General features: G+C 36.4%; 2 protein-coding genes across 9 annotated transcripts in view; one reads left to right on the forward strand and one right to left on the reverse strand.

Moving 5' to 3' along the window:
* The window catches only part of ppp1r9a (protein phosphatase 1, regulatory subunit 9A), a 59,980-nt gene extending 55,801 nt beyond the window's left edge, over window positions 1–4,179 (reverse strand). Inside the window, exon 1 of the mRNA XM_079878225.1 lies at window positions 3,931–4,179. The gene's annotated coding sequence lies outside the window, so the exon portion shown is untranslated. The remainder of the gene's footprint in view (window positions 1–3,930) is intronic.
* On the forward strand, window positions 31–18,913 carry sgce (sarcoglycan, epsilon). Of its 8 annotated transcripts, none has more exons than XM_079878233.1 (13): window positions 31–220; window positions 2,328–2,540; window positions 8,212–8,334; window positions 8,645–8,802; window positions 10,084–10,156; window positions 11,691–11,889; window positions 12,935–13,097; window positions 14,474–14,688; window positions 15,253–15,279; window positions 16,394–16,582; window positions 17,245–17,288; window positions 18,384–18,421; window positions 18,521–18,913. In XM_079878233.1, exons 2-13 carry the CDS (start codon window positions 2,504–2,506, stop codon window positions 18,569–18,571), a joined length of 1,317 nt encoding a protein of 438 aa, XP_079734359.1. In that variant the 5' UTR covers window positions 31–220; window positions 2,328–2,503; the 3' UTR covers window positions 18,572–18,913. The 8 variants fall into 8 exon arrangements, with proteins under 8 accessions (XP_079734359.1, XP_079734362.1, XP_079734361.1 ...); XM_079878230.1 differs by lacking the exon at window positions 31–220 and adding an exon at window positions 2,895–2,981 and having other exon boundaries at window positions 2,379–2,540; XM_079878236.1 differs by lacking the exon at window positions 18,384–18,421.
* The last annotated feature ends 1,105 nt before the right edge of the window (window positions 18,914–20,018 follow it).

Below are 20,018 nucleotides of genomic sequence, written 5' to 3' on the forward strand. Positions count from 1 at the left end.
ACACACGCACGCGCGCGCGCGCGCACAGCTAGACAACGCCATTGCAGGCGAGGGGTGATGCCGCCATTCCCTCAGTAGGGGTGTTGTTGATACACAAGACTATTCAGAGTCAAACTATCAGTTTAGACAAAGCAATTTCCGTCTTTCTTCATGTATTCACTGCAACTAATTCGGTTTCTCGACTATGTTCTATTGTCATGAGAGCTTCGACAATTGACAGGTGTGTAACCTTAATTTTCTCAAATGGTTCGGTCCAGTAATCTGTATAGAGGGGGAACAAGCAAACTGCAGTCTGGCAAAGGAAAGAAAGTAATATCGCAGAATAATATTAACTACAGTGGTCGTGCTGGCGTGATACAAGGCCACGTGGTGACAAGAATAATCAATCAATACAATTGCAATTGTAATTTCCAAGTAAATGCATTTTTGCTTCCTCTGTGTAGTGTAAATGCACTTTTTGTGTTATATATGCCACTTCATCAGCGTCTGTGCCGCCTTTGCAGCATAAAGGCATTAATAGGTGATTTGTGGGACAAATATGTGAATTATACAAATTTAGAAATAATCAATTATTAAAAGAAGGTTTAGGGTGATGTGAAAATGGATTTGTTAACTTCCTGTTTGTTTCATTAAGCATATGTTGCATGAACCCCAATTTATTTTTTTTGCCTTTAAAAGGAGGATTAAAAGGATTTATTTTTTTACAAAAAAAAAGGATTTTAATGCAACTGCTAAACTGTTGCAGAACGTGTTGTATAATTGACAATATAAATATTCTGTTACATCCTCATGTTTTTTTTTTTTTAATACTATGTATTGCATAACACTTGATCATGCTTGTATTCCTGTCAGAGGTTGTCTGGAGATGTTGCTTAGCAACCTAAAATCTTGATGACACAAGATGCAGCCTGGTTGCACTCATGAGGTACAAAAAAAAAAAAAAAAAAAAAAAAAAAACTGATACAAAACCAACAGACGGTTTGTTGTATCACTCGTGGTGCTCACTATAGACCGTCCAGTTGTGTGGCATTGTGCACAGTGCAAGTGGTCATCATGGCCATCTGTGTCCTCAGCTTCTCCACAGGGGGTTGAATACATTTTAATAGACCTTATCTCATTGTCATCTTTAGAGCTTATGGGGCATGATGGATGGATGGGGGAGGGAGGGAGGGAGGGAGGAGCCTCCTGTGCATTATCCTCAGAGAGAGGTTGTGTTTCTGTCATTGCTTCATTTACAGCACTTATTATATTTAGGAGATCACCAATTCAAAAATAATAAAATACAATTTAGTTAAAGTCACAATCTGCACTGATAAGCTCATTTAACTTTTCAGCCAATTTAAAAATTGTATAATATAATGACTATTGTTTTTATTTTAATATTTTTTTAATTGCAAAAAGTACATTTAAAAAAAATTTTAAAAGGAAAGAAAGGGGTAAACAGGTAAACAAAAGACACCTCAATCAGTAAGAAAGATAAGATCAAGTACTTAATTTATTAATCTTATTATTTGTAAATTTTAAAGATTTTACAGTAAGGGAAATCTCAGTAAGAAAGACTTAATTTTCACTTTATTTTAAGGTGACGTAGTTACATTGTAATTACTGAGTACTATTAATTAACTACATGTACTTACTTAGGGTTATTTACTTAATTATGCATAATTTACTATAGTAAGTACATAGTAACGTGTAACTACGTCACCTTAAAATAGAGTGTTACCAAGACTTCAAATCTTAGCAAAGTGTTGAGAAATTTGTTATTGTGAAATAAAAAAATTAAATGCAAAACAAAGAAATTAACAACAGGTTCAATCATTTTATAAAATGAGATAGATAACAACTTGGATCCTCCCAAAGCAAATGTATTTGATCGAATTGACAAAATAATTGGTTACCCTTTATTTTAATGTGTCCCCATTACAGTGTAATTATACATTTAAGTAGGCTACTGAGTAATAGTAATTAACTACATGTAGTCTACTTACTATAGGGTTAGGGTTTGGTTTAGGGCTAGTTGCATGTAATTATGACTAGTTATAAGTAACTATGTAACATGTGTAAGGACACATTCAAATAAAGTGTTACCAAATAATATAAGCATAGTTTCTTCGTCAATTTTACTGAATGTAGGAGCTATAGTTGGGTAGATATTATTTAGGCTAAATTAAACATTTAGCTATCCTAAAAAAGCATATGCTTACGCAATTCGTTTTGCATTAAAAAAATAATAATTACTGTATGGTATAATGTGCTACATATGTTTTCCATCCCGTCCTAACCGGGTCCCCCTGTAAATATAGCTTGCGATTATATATTTTTTCCAGCATCTGCGCCAGATGTTTTCAGCCAACCAGCGCCCATCAGCCTCAGTGAGTGGGAGGAATCCGAGCAGCGGAGGAGGATGATGATGGTGATGCTTATGGCTGTCACAGACAGATCCCGAGGACCACCAGCGATTCCTCAAATGTGTGCTGTTAAGAGCCACTGCGGACACTGAACGATGGCCTCGGTCGGCATTTTCGTGGGGCTCATAGTGGGTACGTATATAGACTTGAGACGACGACACTGGGAGAAATACTCGTTCTTTTCCGTTGGATGAGAGCTAGCTCGCTGGCTAACGGAATAGCTCTCCTGCTACACCATATGAATAAACCGACTGACAGTTAACCGATAATTCAGAGATGGTGGCTTATATCAGCGTATAGTTGACGTTAATATCGCGAATTCCACCTGTAATATATTATTTAATACATTCCGTTTGGTATTATACTGGTCCTAATTGCAAACTACATTGGTTCATTTGCTTCTTGTAAGATTACGACAACGTCTTTCATAGTAAATTGTTTTATGACATTTTCATATCTATTATTCCTCTTTGTCCGTTGTAAAAGCCGCAATTGTTCGTTCTGCCAGTGGCATAGACGGCCAAACCCTGGCTTTAATCGGCTCCAAACAGAGATCTGTGTTTCAGACTGGCGGTGAGTGATTGGAAAGACTGGATGTGTCTCAAAAACTAGTATGCTGCCTGTCTAGTAGTGCTGGGGAATGTAATTCATTCCAGTGATTCGAATCTTATGAATTGGTTCACTGATTGATTTAGTGGCCTTCTTTGCAGGTGATTAATGTTTTAATTGTTTTATCTGCAGCAACAAATCGACTAGGAGACCCTAGAAAATAACAAAGCAAATCTATCATTGTTTTATCAATTTTGTCAACTGCTGTGAATTACTTTTATCAAGAAAAATAACAACTGTAGGAGAGATATGGAGAGATGTGCAGTAGGTGAATAAAAAATGAGTCAAGTGAATTAGAAAGACTCATTCTAAAAAAATGCTGGGTTGTTTCAACCCATGTTTGGGTCAAATATGGACAAAAAAAATCAATAGTTGCTTTTAGTCATTTTTTAAACCCAACGGTTGGGTTGTTCACTTTAAAGGTTAATTTAAAACTCTGATTTGTTTACGAAATACCAATACAGAAGCTTTGGGCTTTATAGGAACGCTTAAGCCAGACAGCCAAAATGAGACATGTGATGTTCAAAATGCTGACTAGGTAGGCAGCTCACTAGGTTTTTGAGACAAAGCCGATGTGTTTGAAGTGATCGTAACACACGCACAGCACTTTACTGTGCAAAGCTTTTTGGGCTTAACACCTGCCACCCTGCTGAATCACCAACCTGTTTAATTCACCTTCCTCTTAACTCTTTTGAAATAGGAAGGGGAAAAACTACTTTAACTACTCTACTTGTATATTAGGCTATAACATACAGTAGCCCAGTGATGCAGCCTCTAATATATAACATGTTTTTTTTTTTTTTTTACAATGCTTTACAGTTTGACATAAATTGTTTGATCTGCATAATACATTTAGCATCATAAATGAACGTGTTCACTTCTTCAAATGTATCAAAATGAAAATCAGCATTACCTGATAAATGGACGGCTTGAGAAAAGCATTCTTTCACTTCAACCATGAGTGTGTTCCCGGCTACAGCTTAGTCTTGACAGGCTGACCCAGTTTTGTGCATAACATTGACTTCCATTGACCAGTACTTTGAACAGTTTGACGTCTTCACAATCCTGCAAGTAGTCTGCACTGTTTTTTTTCTTCCCTATGAATCGTGAAGTGCATGAATTCCTCTTGACCGGAAAAGAGAAGTCAGCACAGAGCTGATTCGATTGTTCAGTAGGACATCCCCGGCTGTGTCACGAAAAGGGAGGGAGCGAAAGAGAAAATGTCTTTTCTCAGTTGGCGCATGATGAATATCTTCACAAGGTCGGCCCATAAAATCATAAACCAGGATTAGCCATTTCTACTAAAGGGCCCGTCAGTAATTTGCGTGAGTTTGCGCATGTGCGTGTTCTCTGCCATTACTTAGTGTCGCAAAGTTTGCCATTAACCAATAATGGTTGATCTATTAGAATACAGTGTTGTGCATCACCTTCAGTTTTCCTTGAGTTCACATAGTATTCGAATCATTTCAGAGGGTTTGGGATGTGGTTTTGTCTCTGTCGGGTTTATATCAGGCTCTGGGCTAAGGTCGCCCACAGGGTGACAGAATAAACCATCTGGCACTCCAATTATTCAAAGCTTGCATCTGTGCATACGTACAAAACCACAGCCATCAACACCACAGAAACAGATCAATACTCCCACCGTGGAGAAAAGCATTAGTAAGACACAGCTGTTCAGAAAGCCCATAACAGTGCATGGATGTTTGCATTAAGTGTGGATTTCTGTGATATCTGCACACTAACTTAGATCGTTGCGTAGTCTTAAGGCCGAGGGCTTAATGTACGAAGCAAAAAAACGGTTAGATTTTCAATCTATTGCCATGTTATTGCATGCTTTCAATTTTGTCATGTTATTGCATGCTTAAAAACTGTGCTTACTGCCAAGAAAAGCAGAAATACCAGGTTACGCCATGACACAAAGCTCTGCACAACTTTCTGTTTCAGACACCCACTTCTCATGAAGAAGAAAGGAAGTCAAAAGGCCAATTCACAACGCACCGACAGACGCCAACCAATGGCAACAGACACTTTGTTGGGTTTTTTCGGATCAGTGTGTCTGTCGGTGTCTGTTGGTGTTGAATGGCACTTGTTTTCACCGAGTGAACATGTTCAGTTGGCATTTGTAAGATCGTGGAATGTCTGAGAAGGGATGTGCTGTAATCTGGTGATTCACGGCATCAGTCGGCATCTGACAATTATTTGACGCTATTTTAAGTTGGACAATTTTGGATTCACTGTTATAAAAAAAGAATAATTTTTTTAATGATAGGACAGATGTAGACAGGAAGCGAAGGGGGTAGGTCCGTGATCGGGAAAGGTCCGTGAACTCAGGTCACCCCAAGCACAACACTGTATATATATATATACATAAATACCAAATACAAGAGTACAGAGACAAGAGAGCCGGTTCTGGATTCTTCCTCTGCTATTCACTGTCGCTTAACAAAACAGTTTGTTTGTGATCGCAGTTTTATGTCACAACTCTGAAGTCTGAATTTGCCCAGTTTTCTTCTGAACACCTGTCCTTAAAAAAAATCTGTTGCATTGACGGCCTCTGAATATTTGTGTCTGAAATGATCCATTAACAGCCGTTCATTCAAATTAAATGTTTGAGGCAAAATTTTTACACTGAGTATTTGTGTTAGTGTAAACAGGCCTTTATAGAGCTAGTAAGTCCCGCCCCTTCCGCTAACCCCACTTGGACCTCTAGGTTGAAAAATTGTCAATGCAAGTGAATGGGAGAAAATAATTCTTTTCTGGTCCCGTTTGAATTGTGCCATGAATGTGAACATATGTTGTCTGTGAATTTTTAATATAATTTTTCGTGTAAAGAATGCTACAATTTAGCGGGTAGAAGTTTGATACGGTTAGACTTTGTGTGAGAGCACTTTGTGGACTACAACTCTTCGCTGCTTTCGACGCAAATCTGAAGAAAGAACAGCCGATTTGGTTTGAATGGTGACATTTGGGTACAAAACACACAGGCATCTCGATCTGTCTCCATAGATTATCGCAGCATTAGCACCGTGATTTGACAAGTGGAGGGATATGTGTTATGGGGTGACGTCACATAGGCGACATGTAGTCTTTCTTGTTATGTCTTTTCCACAACTGCTAGCCGAAGAATCATACCATATACTGTCAAACTCGTAACATGAAAAATTATATAAAAAAATCACAGACAACATATGTTCACATTCATGGCACAATTCAAACGGGATCAGAAAATAATTATTTTCTCCCATTCACTTGCATTGACGATTTTTCAACCTAGAGGTCCAGCGGGGTTTTACGGATGGGCGGGACTTACCAGCTCTATTGATGGACATAATTTCGGAACTCACTAAGAATGAATTGTGCTTGCCGAGAGTCTTGTTTATTTGCATGCACTGTCTGCATTGCATCAGTAATCGCTACAAAATTGACAAAAACGCTCAGTTTAAGTAATAGCAGTAATAGCGTAACATTGCATTAAGCAAAGAGTCATGAATTTTGGAAATAGGGTGTAATTTGCATAGAAAAAAATGACATTTATTTTATTAGTTTAAATAAAATGTTAATACAAATATTAACTGTATATCCTTTATGTAAATATATATTAAAAATATTTGATGTGCATTATATACTCTTACAGGCATTAAACATGTTAGTGTGTATGAATTAATGATGTAGGCTGGTTCTAATCCACAGGACCAGCAGTTTAGTTTGTTTGTTGATGTATCAAAAGATTATTTTATCTTAATGTGTTCATATTTATGTCAGCTCTGTTTGTGTAAGCCATTTATGCTTCCAGATGTCTTGTGATCACTCTTGGTTTGTGCTGTTCTGATCAGCTTAATGTGTTTGAGCGAGCTTGCAGCCTCGGCGTAAGCACACGCTCGGCCTCGAGTGATGTACTAGGAGCTGTTTTGTGTTTGAAAGCGTGAAGAAACCTAGCGTTTCTGTAGTTGCTTTCTCCCAGTGTAGCAGAGATTCAAAACCAGCTTCCTCCCAACTGACTCAAAGTGAGAAAAGAAAGAGACACTGACAACCATCTCTCCAGTATCTATTATAAACTGATGGGGGGAAAAAACAATCTCTTTCCTTTTAAATAAGTGTGTGTTGCGCCAGAGAAAAGAGTTAGTTGTGCAAAGCGAGGGGTGGGGAATGGCGTGTGAGAGTTGCATTGAGCGCGGAGTGTTTGAGTGTTCAGAGATTGCGATACACTGTACTACTGTCCACCAGCCAATGAGAATCCATGGCCTAATGCCCAAGACACGCTCACCCACTCGCTCACATAACACATTCTCACACACTCCCACATGGTTTTTAGAAGAAAGAAACACACCCCTGTTACATAAATGTATTAAAAATAAATGCAAGTTAAAATAGACAGTTCACATTATTATTAAGCTCTATATAATATGTAACATAATCTAATAAATTGTAACATCTGTTATGTCTGTGTTTGTCTTAAAACATCAAATCATTTATTATGAAACAACAAAATCATTTTTTTTGTCAAGTTAATATGACAATGTTATTTTCATAATTAAGGTTTTTATAAACCATTCAAAAGTTTGGAGTTGATAATATTTGTATTGTTTTTTGAAAAAGTCTCTTATGATCACCATGGCTGCATTTATTTGATAAAAACAGTAATATTGTGAAATATAAATATTGCAATTTATTTAAATTATTTATTATTTATTTATTTAATTTAAAATATTTGAAAATGAATCACTCAGTGTCACATGATCCTTCAGAAATCATTCTAATAGGCTATGCTGAATTGCTGCTCAAGAAACATTTATTATTATTATCAATGTTGAAAAAAGTTGTGCTGATTAATATTTTTGTGGAAACCACAATACATTTTCTCCAGGATCCTTTGATGAATAAAAAGTTCAAAGAACGGCATTTATTTTAAATAAAAATATTTTGTAACATTATACATTTTTGATCAATTTAATGTATCCTTAATGAGTGTTAAATTCTTAAAAAAAAGTTACCCAAAATTATTATTCCAAACTTTTGAAGGTAACGTATACACACACACACACACACACACACATATATATATATATATATATATATATATATATATAATAGCTATTTCTTTATTGTATGTGCAGATTCTCTGTGCAGTGAGGTAATTTTGTCTGCCACATCACACTGCTCTTAATAACTCTTTTATCCTTTCTTTCTGCACCAGTGGTCACCATCCTCTCTAAGTCACACGCCGACCGCAACGTTTATCCTTCTGCCGGAGTGCTTTTCGTTCATGTGCTAGAGAGAGAACACTTTAAAGGGGAGTTCCCACCGTATCCGAAAGCAGGTACACTTACTCCACTACTTACTCAATAACATGCCTATACAGAATACATATTTCACTAAATTCATTTTTATGAAACACCTGTTCACCTTGCACTTTGTCTATCACTGCACATCAAACATATTAATCTCAGTTTACATGTCAGGGTCTGAGGGCCTATATCTTCTAAGGAAACATTACACAGAACAAATATAATGAACATTTGTCTCAATAATATTTTTCCTTTTTGGAAAAAAAACAATCGGCAATAAACACAACCTTTCATACCTAGTTGCTTAAGTAAAGACTTCTGAAAATAACTTTTTCATTTCAGGTGATTCGAGTAACGACCCCATCACGTTTAACACTAACCTTAAAGGCTATCCAGACAGGCCTGGATGGTTGCGGTACATTCAGAGAACCTCGCATAGTGATGGAGTCCTCTATGGCTCTCCAACAGCTGAGCATGTGGGCAAGCCGACCATCATCGAGGTGTGTTATCATGTGTAGACTTACATGTGTACGTCTGACCTCATATACACTGCTGTTCAAAAGACAGTAAGGTTTGTCTTGGAAAGAAATGTATAATTTTATTAAACAAGGATGCATTAAATCACTCAAAATGTCTTAAAAAATGTACACTTAAAGGTATAGCGGAGGATTTTCTTTTTCCGGGTGGATCATCAAGACTATTTATTGGTCCTCCTAATTGTCAATCATTCTGGTGATATGTTTACGTAAGGCCGTCGTACGTGCTCGTGCACACGATTCACACGATGGCGTGCGCTCAAAACACAGGTTGGGCTTCCCACTGATGCCTCAGTCGCGAAGTTTCTACTTGACAGGTAAAGTTTGGCATGCTATTTGGAGAAATCCATTTAAAATCACTGCTAGTAAAAGTTAATGTAAGCTATGATTAGCTCGTGCACACGTTTAATAGGCGTTCCCTCTCGGGAGCAGGTAGAGTGTTGCGCATGTGCATTTTTTCAAAAAGTGGAGAGGGCGGTTCTTTTCTAAAATTTGGGAAAATCCTCCGCTATACCTTTAATTGTGTTTAACATGTCGGAAACGCAAAACGTTTCTTGTCTCGTCACATTCAGTTATGCATCACATGCAATCACGTAAATGATTTTTCAAATTAATTTTCAAATTAAAACGCCAATTTGATTAAAAAAGAGAGTAGTTTGCATCACTTGATATTACTGTCAGACAACATTTCTATCATGTCAAATAATACATATTTAGCTACTTATATCTTACCATGTTTTTTCCTCCGTTAAAAATAAAGCTTCGCGTCAAAATTCACACTCGCCTTCTGTGAATAGTAAGGCCTGCCTTCTTTGATTTGATTGGCCATCTCAATCATTTTGACAGTGTCGTTCGCTGTAGACCTCTAAAAATGTAACTTTTATTCATCCTAAAACAACTAACAGAGAAGTATGTAGAGAATATCAAATATTGGGGGGAAATTTGACCATTTCTATGTCTACGGTGGTTACGGCCCTGTTTTGTTTTAAATAAGTGTATAGTAATTCAGTCTTTTTTTCTATGAAAATAGAAAGTAACAGGGCAAAGTTGAATTTGTATGCATAAGAATGCTTATCTCTTCTTTGTGCATTGTTGAGGCTTTAGATTCATGTAAGGATTTGGCTTCGTTATTCTTCTGTACCCTTGAGAAACTATGTGTTTGCATCTGGTTCTGACATCCTCTGCATGGTATGAATGTAAAGCTGTCCTGAGCCGGGCTTAAACTTTCCCTCTTGTGTGTTGCAGATTACAGCGTATAATAAACGCACTTTTGAAACTGCCAGGCACAACTTGGTCATAAACATCATGTCTACAGAAGGTGAGATCCAAGAACAGTTTTGATTTAGCAAATCTCATTATAACATACAGCCATATGTTCAAAGAAAGACTCTATTGTTTGACTGAAAACCTTAATCCTAAAGTATGGAAAACATGTGTTTGTGTAAGAATAAACCAGCCAGACTTAGGGTCTTATTCACTAATAATTGCGTGGATTATTTAGTATTTGTACGGACAGGAGAACTTCTCATGAAAAATCTCTGGCTAATTCACAACACGTGCGTTCCCACATGAATTTGTTCTTAACCTCTTTCTAATGTTAGTGAATTTAGAGTATTTTAAATGATCGTCCGTGTGCTTGAGGTTAATCATTTGCATAAAACACGCCCATACCGTCTCCTTTGGTTGGGCTTTCTGCACAACCTTTCCTTTACAGTCTTTCGTCTCTCTCTGCAGACGCGCTCTCGCCAGATCCTCGAGCAATGCCAAGTGTGCCATTCTCAAAACCAGTTCAAACACAATAAACACCTTTTATACCGACCCAGATTACAGACCTCTGACTAGCCAGCAGTACATACGCGTATATCTGATGCTTTATTCAGAGCAGCCTCGGAGCTGAAACTATTACTTTCACTGTACATGATTAAACATATAATATTTGATTTTTTCATGTATATAATATAATGTAATATAGTCATGATGAGATTAAATATAACTTTTCAACAGTTCAACAGGCCACACAGTGTAAGTGCTTTTTGCGTACGTGTTTCTATATTATTTCGTAATTTAGAATACATTTTAGTATGAACGTTTTTGATGAATCATCATTTCTTTGTGAAGACGTTGGTATTTCATGTACAAATTTGGGCATACGCATGAGACCCATTGATTTAAAGTTATTTTAATATTACTGTTACTAGTTGTAAAAGTTTTATAAAAACAGATGATATTTTAAACGGCTAATCACTATTATAAAAATTAATTGTCATACAAATATTTGTGATTAACCATTTAATTCTGTTTTGTTTTTGTCAATTAATATGTTAGCCTAATATGCTACTTTTTACTCGGAATTGCCTATAATAATAAAATTATAATAAAATAGGCCCATATGTTTTGTGAAAATAAATATATATATATAATTAATTATAATATGTTGTAATGCAGTCTGATTAAACCCACAAACATTTTGTTATATTCTTTGACTAAATGTGATTGAAATTTACACTGCGTAATTATTGCCGTTATCTCAAAGCGACAGGTCTACAGCTGATAGCGTCATTTGTTTGTATGTTTTATCAGCTGATTTATATTCACCACATTATATTTGACATTGAATGCTCTGAAATTCCAGTTCAGTTTACTATCTGTGTTTAGCCTTAAGCTGAGCAACTGTTTCAGTGCAGATGTGTCCTCACTGTGACGCAGTCCACCATCTGCCATCTCGTCCAGAAAGAGACACTTCAAAATGACAGCCAACTTATTATCCAACTGTTATGTAACCTAGTTTGGTATTACTTGTAATTGCATTCAGAAAGATATGCTCATATCTTTCCTCTCTTGCTCTCTGGCAGAGTTTCCTTTGCCCTATCAGGCCGAGTTCTTCATCAAGAACATGAACGTTGAGGAGATGTTGGCCAGTGAGGTGCTGGGAGATTTTCTCGGTGCTGTTAAGAACGTGTGGCAGCCGGAGAGACTTAATGCCATCAACATCACTTCAGCGCTGGACCGGGGAGGACGAGTGCCTTTACCCATCAATGACCTAAAAGAGGGGTAAGACATAAATATTACTGTACACTTAAAAAAAATAACTAAAGGGGACATTATGCCCTTTTACAAAGACTTGATTTTGTTTTGGGTCTACTAGAATAGGTTTTCATGCTTGAATGTTCAAAAATCTCCTTATTTTTCACATATTTGACATTGTTGCAGCACCTCTCTTCCCAGTCTGTCAGTAACGCTCTGTTTAGTTCCTGTCTCTATAAAGCCCCTCCTTCTGAAAAGCACAATGTGCTCTGATTGGTCAGCTGGACCAGTGTGTTGTGATTGGCCAACCACTTTGAGCATGTCTGGGGAAATGCCACGCCCCCTTACCATAACTGGGAGTTTCAACACATTGCTAACTCATCCAGGCTTCACCCCTTTTATTTTGCATATGCCTTGTTTGGGAATTATTTAAATGAGGAATATTGTGACGTGTTCGTTCCCGGAAGAAAACTCAAGACTACAATGGAGGCGTTTCAGGGAGTTCAGAAAACAGTATGTACTGATATATAGAGAATAAACCCTTTGGACTGCCATTGTAACTTTGCAGACCTTTTTCATGTTCAGGCAGCAACATCACACATGAAGAAAGGTGAAAATGAAAATCCCCTTTAAACAGCTTATTGGCACAGAACTTGAGCATATTGTGATATAAATCAGTAACGTTCTTGAGAAAAACCCATGAAAAAGAGTCGGAGAAGGCAGAAAAACACTGTGGTGAATTTACATAAGGGTAGAGGCTGCCCATCTCTGTTCACGTTTCTTTAGAGGAATTCCCTCATGCGTTAGCATAAGTTGTTCATCAAATATTCATGTACTCCTTACAGAAGATAAAATGTTCCAGATGAAGGCATTTTAGAAGGTCTCAGAGCAGAAAACACATTCATCTTGGCAGACAGAATATGTATAGTATCCATATTGTTGTTGTCTTTATGCTTTATTTCTGTGCATTGTGGTTATGTTGAGTGTTAATTCACTGTCAAATTTCTAATGAATATTTGTGAACATTGTGCTTAAAAGCTTGCTCTTCAGTAAGCCTCTGTGATGTTCACAGTGTGTACGTGATGGTGGGAGCAGACGTGCCGTTCTCGTCATGCCTTCGAGAGGTGGAGACCCCACAGAACCAGCTGCGCTGCAGTCAGGAGATGGAGCCCGTCATCAGCTGCGATAAGAAGTTCAGAGCTCAGTTCAACATCGACTGGTGCAAGATCTCTCTGGTGAGCGCCAGATCTCCAGTCCACCGTAGAATCCACTGTTGTGTGCAAATAAACATGGCGTTTGCTTTTAGAGGCACTTTTATATATGTATAAAAGACCAGGGACAATTGTTTGGATTTGATTTAATTTAATTTGATTTAATTTATATATAATTGTATATAAAATATTTTATTTTATTTTATTTTATTTTATTTTATTTTATTTTATTTTATTTTATTTTATTTTATTTTATTTTATTTTATTTGATTTTATTTGATTTTATTTTATTTTATTTTAAACATGGCATTTGCTTTTAGAGGCACTTTTATATATGTATAAAAGACCTGGGACAATTTTTTGAATTTTATTTTATTTTATTTAAACTTTTTATATTTTTCCATCATCTCAACTCACATATTACTCCAACTCTACCTTATATCCAACTTTTGGTAGAAAAAACATTTAGCTGTTTGTGCCAACAGTAACTTTACTATTAACAGACTTACTGAGAAAGACATTATAAGCATTTACATTTTTACATGTAATAGCAGACCAATCAGTAATGACTTCAACTATTACTGAATAATATAATTTTTATAATATTTAAAGCAAAATTCTAATTATATTAATTCTAGTTTATAAATTATTTAAAATAAAATGCATTTAAAACTAGCTACTTCGAGGAAACATTACTCATTGCACATTTAAAGATTAAATGTTTCAATTTGTATTTATTACATTTTGGTCATTCTTAACAACCTAGAGATAAAGTAAATATTAGATTAATGTTAGAGGCATCAAACATTAGACGGCAAAGTAAAAATATTGGACGTCAAAAACATAATTTTTCTACATTACTGTTCAAATGTTTGTGGTCAATAAGATTATTTTGCAAGGATGCATTAAATTGATTAGTAAATACATGTATAATGTTACAAAAGATTTCTATTTCAAATAAATGCTGTTATTCCTCTTTCTAACTTTCTATTTATCAAAGAATCCTCAAAAAATTAATCACAGTTTCCACAAAAAAATATTAGACAGCACTGTTTTCAACATTGATAATAATAAAAAAATGTTTCTTGAGCCCCAAATCATATATTAGAATGATTTCTGAAGGATCATACGACACTGAAGACTTTAAATTGTAATAATATTTCACAATATTACAGTTTTTACTGTATTTTGGATCGTAAATGCAGGCTTGGTGAGCATAAGAGACTTCTTTCAGTAACATTTCAAAAAATCTCACCATCCCCAAACTTTTGGACGGTAGTGTGCCTCAAAATCAACTGTTTTGGAGAAACACTTGTGCACAAATATACACGTAATATATTAATTCTGTAACAATGTGAAGCGTTTTATATACTGAGCCCAGTTTGTCTCTGCTCTTGAAGGTGGACATCACTAAGGTTGTTCCTGTGCACAGTAACCGTCCTGACCCGGGCACAGGTGTGCTGCCAGACATCGGCGAGTACAACCCGCCTTCTGAGTTACTGAAGAGTAAAGACTATTTCACTGACTTCCTGATCACCCTGGCGGTGCCCTCAGCCGTCGCCCTGGTCCTCTTCATCATCCTCGGCTACTCCATGTGCTGCCGACGGGAAGGGCTGTAAGTTCGCTGTGCTAAACCCTCAGTGAAAGTCAATCTTTCACACATAAGCAAGCACAAACACTTAATACTTGTACTCAGTGGCCACTGTTTAATGATCAACATTTAAACGTTTATTACAAACCATGTAGTGCCAGTATGGCGTCTTTTGAATCAATTAAGTGAAGATCACAAGGGCTTTCTAGTGTGTACAGCCAAATTCTGAAAGGCAAGACAGGGTCGCATCCCTGCCAAAAAGCAGCTTACCATCCTCATCAAGCATCAGTTTTTTTACCATTTAATCATTAACCAAAGCACACTCAGTCCAAAGGTTCCATCTGTTGTATTTAGAGCCATTCCGACAGATGTTTCGTCCACATGATCAACCAATCCCAGTGTGTTTCCTGATGATGTCACCCACCATCAAAGCTCAGCCTGAAGGAGATCATCATCATCATCATCATCATCATCATCAGCAGCAGCACCCCTCCATTCCCCTCCCGACTCGCTCTCCATTGGCTTTTGTGTGGTTGTCTTTAACTATTAATATTAGAATTTAATTCAGTCATTTTGTTTTGTTTCTAGGGAAAAAAGAAACATGCAAACACCAGAGTAAGTGTTCCCTCTCCTGTGGTCTTGGCCTTTTCTTTCTCCTTTTTGGATCTCTATTTCTTTTCTTTGGATAGGTCCCCCTTTTCCCACGTTTTGTTATCTCAAATCCTCCGTCATGGTGACATGTTCATTTCCATCTCATTCATACAATCGCCTCTGTGTCTCCATGGTGTCATCAATGGGCAGCTGCTTCAGTGACAGAGATATATGCCAGCTTATTATAATTGTAAATAATTCATACTGTGGAATGAGGTAGTGTGATAAAAGACATGAATATTCATCATTAGCCCTTTGTGAAGTTGATAAATAATAACCCAACCAGTGTTATTTTAGTTTTAATATTAATATTTTGAATGAACTATTATATTTATATATTTTTAGTTTTCATGTTAATTTTAGTTACATTTTTTAGTAATTTCATTATGAACTTTGTATTTTGAGCACTTCTTCTTCCCTCTTCACGATGACTCGCTAAATTTAGCCCTAATTTGTAAGTTGCTTTGGACAAAAGCGTCTGCTAAATGACTAAATGTAAATGTGCTTTAATATTTATAATATATATATATATACATAATATTTTTAAATATTATGTATATATATATATACATAATATTTAATTATGTATAATAATTAAATATTATTTAAATACTGGCTCTAACATTAAAATAACCTTTTAAGTTGAAACACTGAAATTATTAAAAGTAAAGAACCCCCCCCCCCCCCCCCCCTTGGTTTTCTTTACTTTTAATAATTTCAGTGTTTCAACTTAAAAGGCAAGATTTCGTTTAAGTTCCCCTTCGTCAGCTCATTATGACGTTCGTCAGAATCACTTCTGACGTACGTCTCCGTTCCCTCCTCGGGGAACGAGGGTTACCATACGTAACTGAGACGTTTTTCAACTAATATTTCTATTTTATTTGATTTCAGCTTTATTTCAATTAACAGAAATGCTGCTAATAGTTTTATTACCCTGAACCCAGCGTTATACTTAGTACTTCAGTGTTTACATAAATGTTAAATGTCGGGTTGCGTAGCAATGTCAGATATTCTATATTATACTTTTTGTGCATGTATTTGTTGCAAATAGTAATTGAGTTGCTTCTTCCATTCCCAGTATTCAGCTGGTTCACCACAGCTCCATTCAGAAGTCTTCTAAGGAGCTTCGCAGCATGTCTAAGAACCGGGAGATCTCGTGGCCTCTCTCGACACTGCCGGTCTTCCACCCTGTGAGCGGAGAGGTGGTGCCGCCCATCCACCCAGACAACTACGAGACCACCAGCATGCCACTCATGCAGACGCAGACGTGAGCCTGGCTCTTTTGCTTTAATTCTGGGGGGAAAGTAAGGCACAATTCTTGTTTGGCAATGGCAGATCTGGTTTAAGAAGAGTTGAGAAAGTAGGTTGCTGTAATCCAATGTTTATATCTTTAAAAACAAGCTTGAATCACTCAGTGCCCTGGTATTAACTCACTGAGGACTTGAAGAGCTTAGAACAGATCAAAACAACATATGTGTATTATCATCAGCAAGATTGACCTAGAAATTTTGGTTCCTTAACGGTTGCATTAGTGATTCTGCTTTTACAACATATATATTTTTGAAAAAGAAATTCAGTTCTATTGGCAACTGTGTAATAGATCATTTTTTATAATAAGGAAATTTAAAAAAAATTCTTGCAGAAGAGTGTCATAAATGCAATCCAATTACTGGCTTTAACTTTATAGAATTAATAGAATTAAATATATTAAATAGAATTATAGAATTAAAACTCAGATTCATTTGTTTAGAAGTTGGAGCCATTAGTTCGTGAGTTGCACACTGATTGTAATGTCTCTTTTGTGCAAGAAACTTTTTTTTTTTTATGCAACTGAACATCATTCTGGCATTTTTTTATTAATGAAATTGGTTCTGAATCCCAGAGTGCTAGTAATGCCCACCTTGACCAAAGCTTTGTGTTTATTCACAGAAATCTTCAAAATCAGATCCAAATACCACAGCAGCAGATCTCTGGTAAGTTGAAGAATCTAATACTGATGCCTAAGCTTTCCATCCCATTGGTACGAACAGCACCTGATACCAGATGGCACAGATATAGACTTTTTTTAACAGTTTTGGTGCTTTAGGGCCAGATTTACTAAACAGGTCAAATTAGTGTGTGACCGCAATCCAATAAAAGCGCTGATGGGAGCGCAAAGTTCTGCGCGTGATTTACTGACAATGCGCACATTAAAGAACAGAAGCAGTCGGATCATTTCCATGGTGACCAACGCGAACGCAAATTCACGTAGGGTCGCAATTTCAAACAAATAGAGCCAATGATAATTAGGTTCGAGTGATCTACTAACAACACAGGCGCAAAGTGGCTTTAAGGAAGGGTGGGCAATTTTCAGAGAGGCTAGCAATAGCGAACTAGCTTTGAAAGCATAAGATCCCACCCTCCCTTCAGAGCGCCTCCAAAGCCACACCTCCTTAAAAACACATGAACGCACACAGTTTGCAAAGCGTCACGAGAGATGGCGTTAAACTACCTCATGTCTCAAAGCACATAATATTAGTTACTATGAACATAATTGAAAGAGCACAGACCGGTATGGAAATACAGAGGTATGGAAATACATATGTTGACAGGTAGGTAGGACTTTGTATCATTGCATTCGGACCATATGCATCAGGATGTGAAGAGATTTTCAACTAGCATAATAAAAAATGTTTCTGGAACAAATCACCTACCCTGCCTTTAAGACATGCTTTTTGGGCATTAAACAATGGCCTAAACCTTAGTAAATCATGTTGCATGGTTCGTTTAAATCATCTCCCATAAATATTGCCTCTAAAAAGGGAAACTACTACTACTGGAATTCAGTGAGGTCAGCTGCAAAAAATAACTGTGTCCATGCCTTTTCAGCACTATTTTTCCACTGTGTCTTTAGTAAATCCTGACTGTTGTTTTTTAAAGCCAAAAGAGGGGTTGTGTTGGTGCAAACTGTTAGTAAATCTGGCCCTTAGTCTCTAGCGAACCCCAGTGTCCACATAATGAACTGCCATCAGACGTCTGTGAAATCTCTTCCTGTCTAACATACTGTTCATTCATTCATGCTAACAAAGGAGATAATTATTGTATGTCGACTTTTCGGAGGCTAGAGGCAAGTATTACTCTTTGCATCTGCGATCATGTGTTTAAAAAAAAAAAAAATCAGATAAACTGTCTATTTCATGTTTCTGAAATGTTCCTCTCGTTATAGGTAAATGGTATTCCTGAGGAGAGAAAGGTGGCCGAAGCTCTAAACCTGTGATCTTCACGTTTGTACCGGTTTAATCCTGCCAAATGTGCATGTCTAGCTGTAGCTTCAAGCTCCATGATTTGTGTTCTCATGCACATATCTGAAAGAACAACATTATTCAGTGTCAGAAGAACTGATGTTGATATGGGCACATTAAAAATATACTTTTAAAATAGAACCAACATTAAAGGTACACTATGTAATTTCCTAAATGTATATAATAAGCGAGTGCATCATTAATCCATCTTCCAAACTGCGTTTTTATCTTATCCCGAGTCACTGCAGTACGCCTATAATAAATGTTTATATTCGGACTATTTTAGATGGAGTGGGACGACAACCGCTGTGGATTTTCCCAGTACCTGCGTGATTCGTCATAGACATAAACAGAGAGAAGTAGCTCCGGCTACAGTGTTCTTCTGCAAGACACAGTTTTATTAACCGCTCGAGCGCCAAAACTTACATAATGTACCTTTAAATATGGACTGGTGTCAAAAGTTCAAATTATTTTTACGTGTGAACAAACTCACTTTTTGCCAAATACCAGTTGTCTTTGGTCTATCGCTAATGGAGGCACATTTAATGGGATCTTAACAGGTTGATATTGTTCGTTTTGTTCTTACAGTATTTGAGTAAATATGTTTTGATAAATAAACTAATACACTTGCCACTACATAAGATTGGCTCATGTTTGTTCTTGGGTGTGCGAGTGTAGATATTTAAACAGAAAAGAAAATGTTTTTGAGAAGGGATTTATCAACATTGACTGTACAATAAGATAAATGCATTTCCAAAGTAAATGAATATTTTCACATTTTTTGGACAAAATGTATTGTACACACACAAAACCATTTCCTTTGAGGTTTCTTTAAATAAAACTTATTGCAAACTATACAAATAATTTGTTTTATGAACAAGGTGAAAAAGACAAATAAACATTTACGGTCAGTTGCTTGAATGTGCAAATTGATGGCAGGCTGTACAAATTTTGCTTTGCTTTGAAAAAATGCATTTTCACTGATGAAAAAAAAAAATATATATACCTTGTAGCTGCTTTTAAATTCACATATATTAAATTGTGACTAGAAGGAAGTGCCACTATGGAAATTGTTAGGCTGAATGCAACCTCAAACAATATGCCTCGTCTCAATGGCACATAATGAAGGATCTATTTACAGCATTATCATTAAACTGAGAATTAAATTACTCTTTTTTTACAAGTAATATATTTAAAACAAAAAACAAAAAAAAAACCTAAAGTTACACATGAACATCAGGCTTCAGTTTCCACAATTCAAGCAGTTGGAGAGGATATGAAGACGCACATTAAACAATAAATAATGAGGTCACGGATCGTAGACAAAACTGGCTCTAACATTTAAGGGATAGTTCACCCAAAAATACATTTTGTCCTTACTTGAGGGTAAGTTGTTCCTAACCTGTATGAGTTTCTTTCTTC

Source organism: Squalius cephalus, assembly GCF_949319135.1.
Source record: "Squalius cephalus genome assembly, chromosome: 8".
In the NCBI taxonomy this organism is placed as follows: Eukaryota; Metazoa; Chordata; class Actinopteri; order Cypriniformes; family Leuciscidae; genus Squalius; species Squalius cephalus.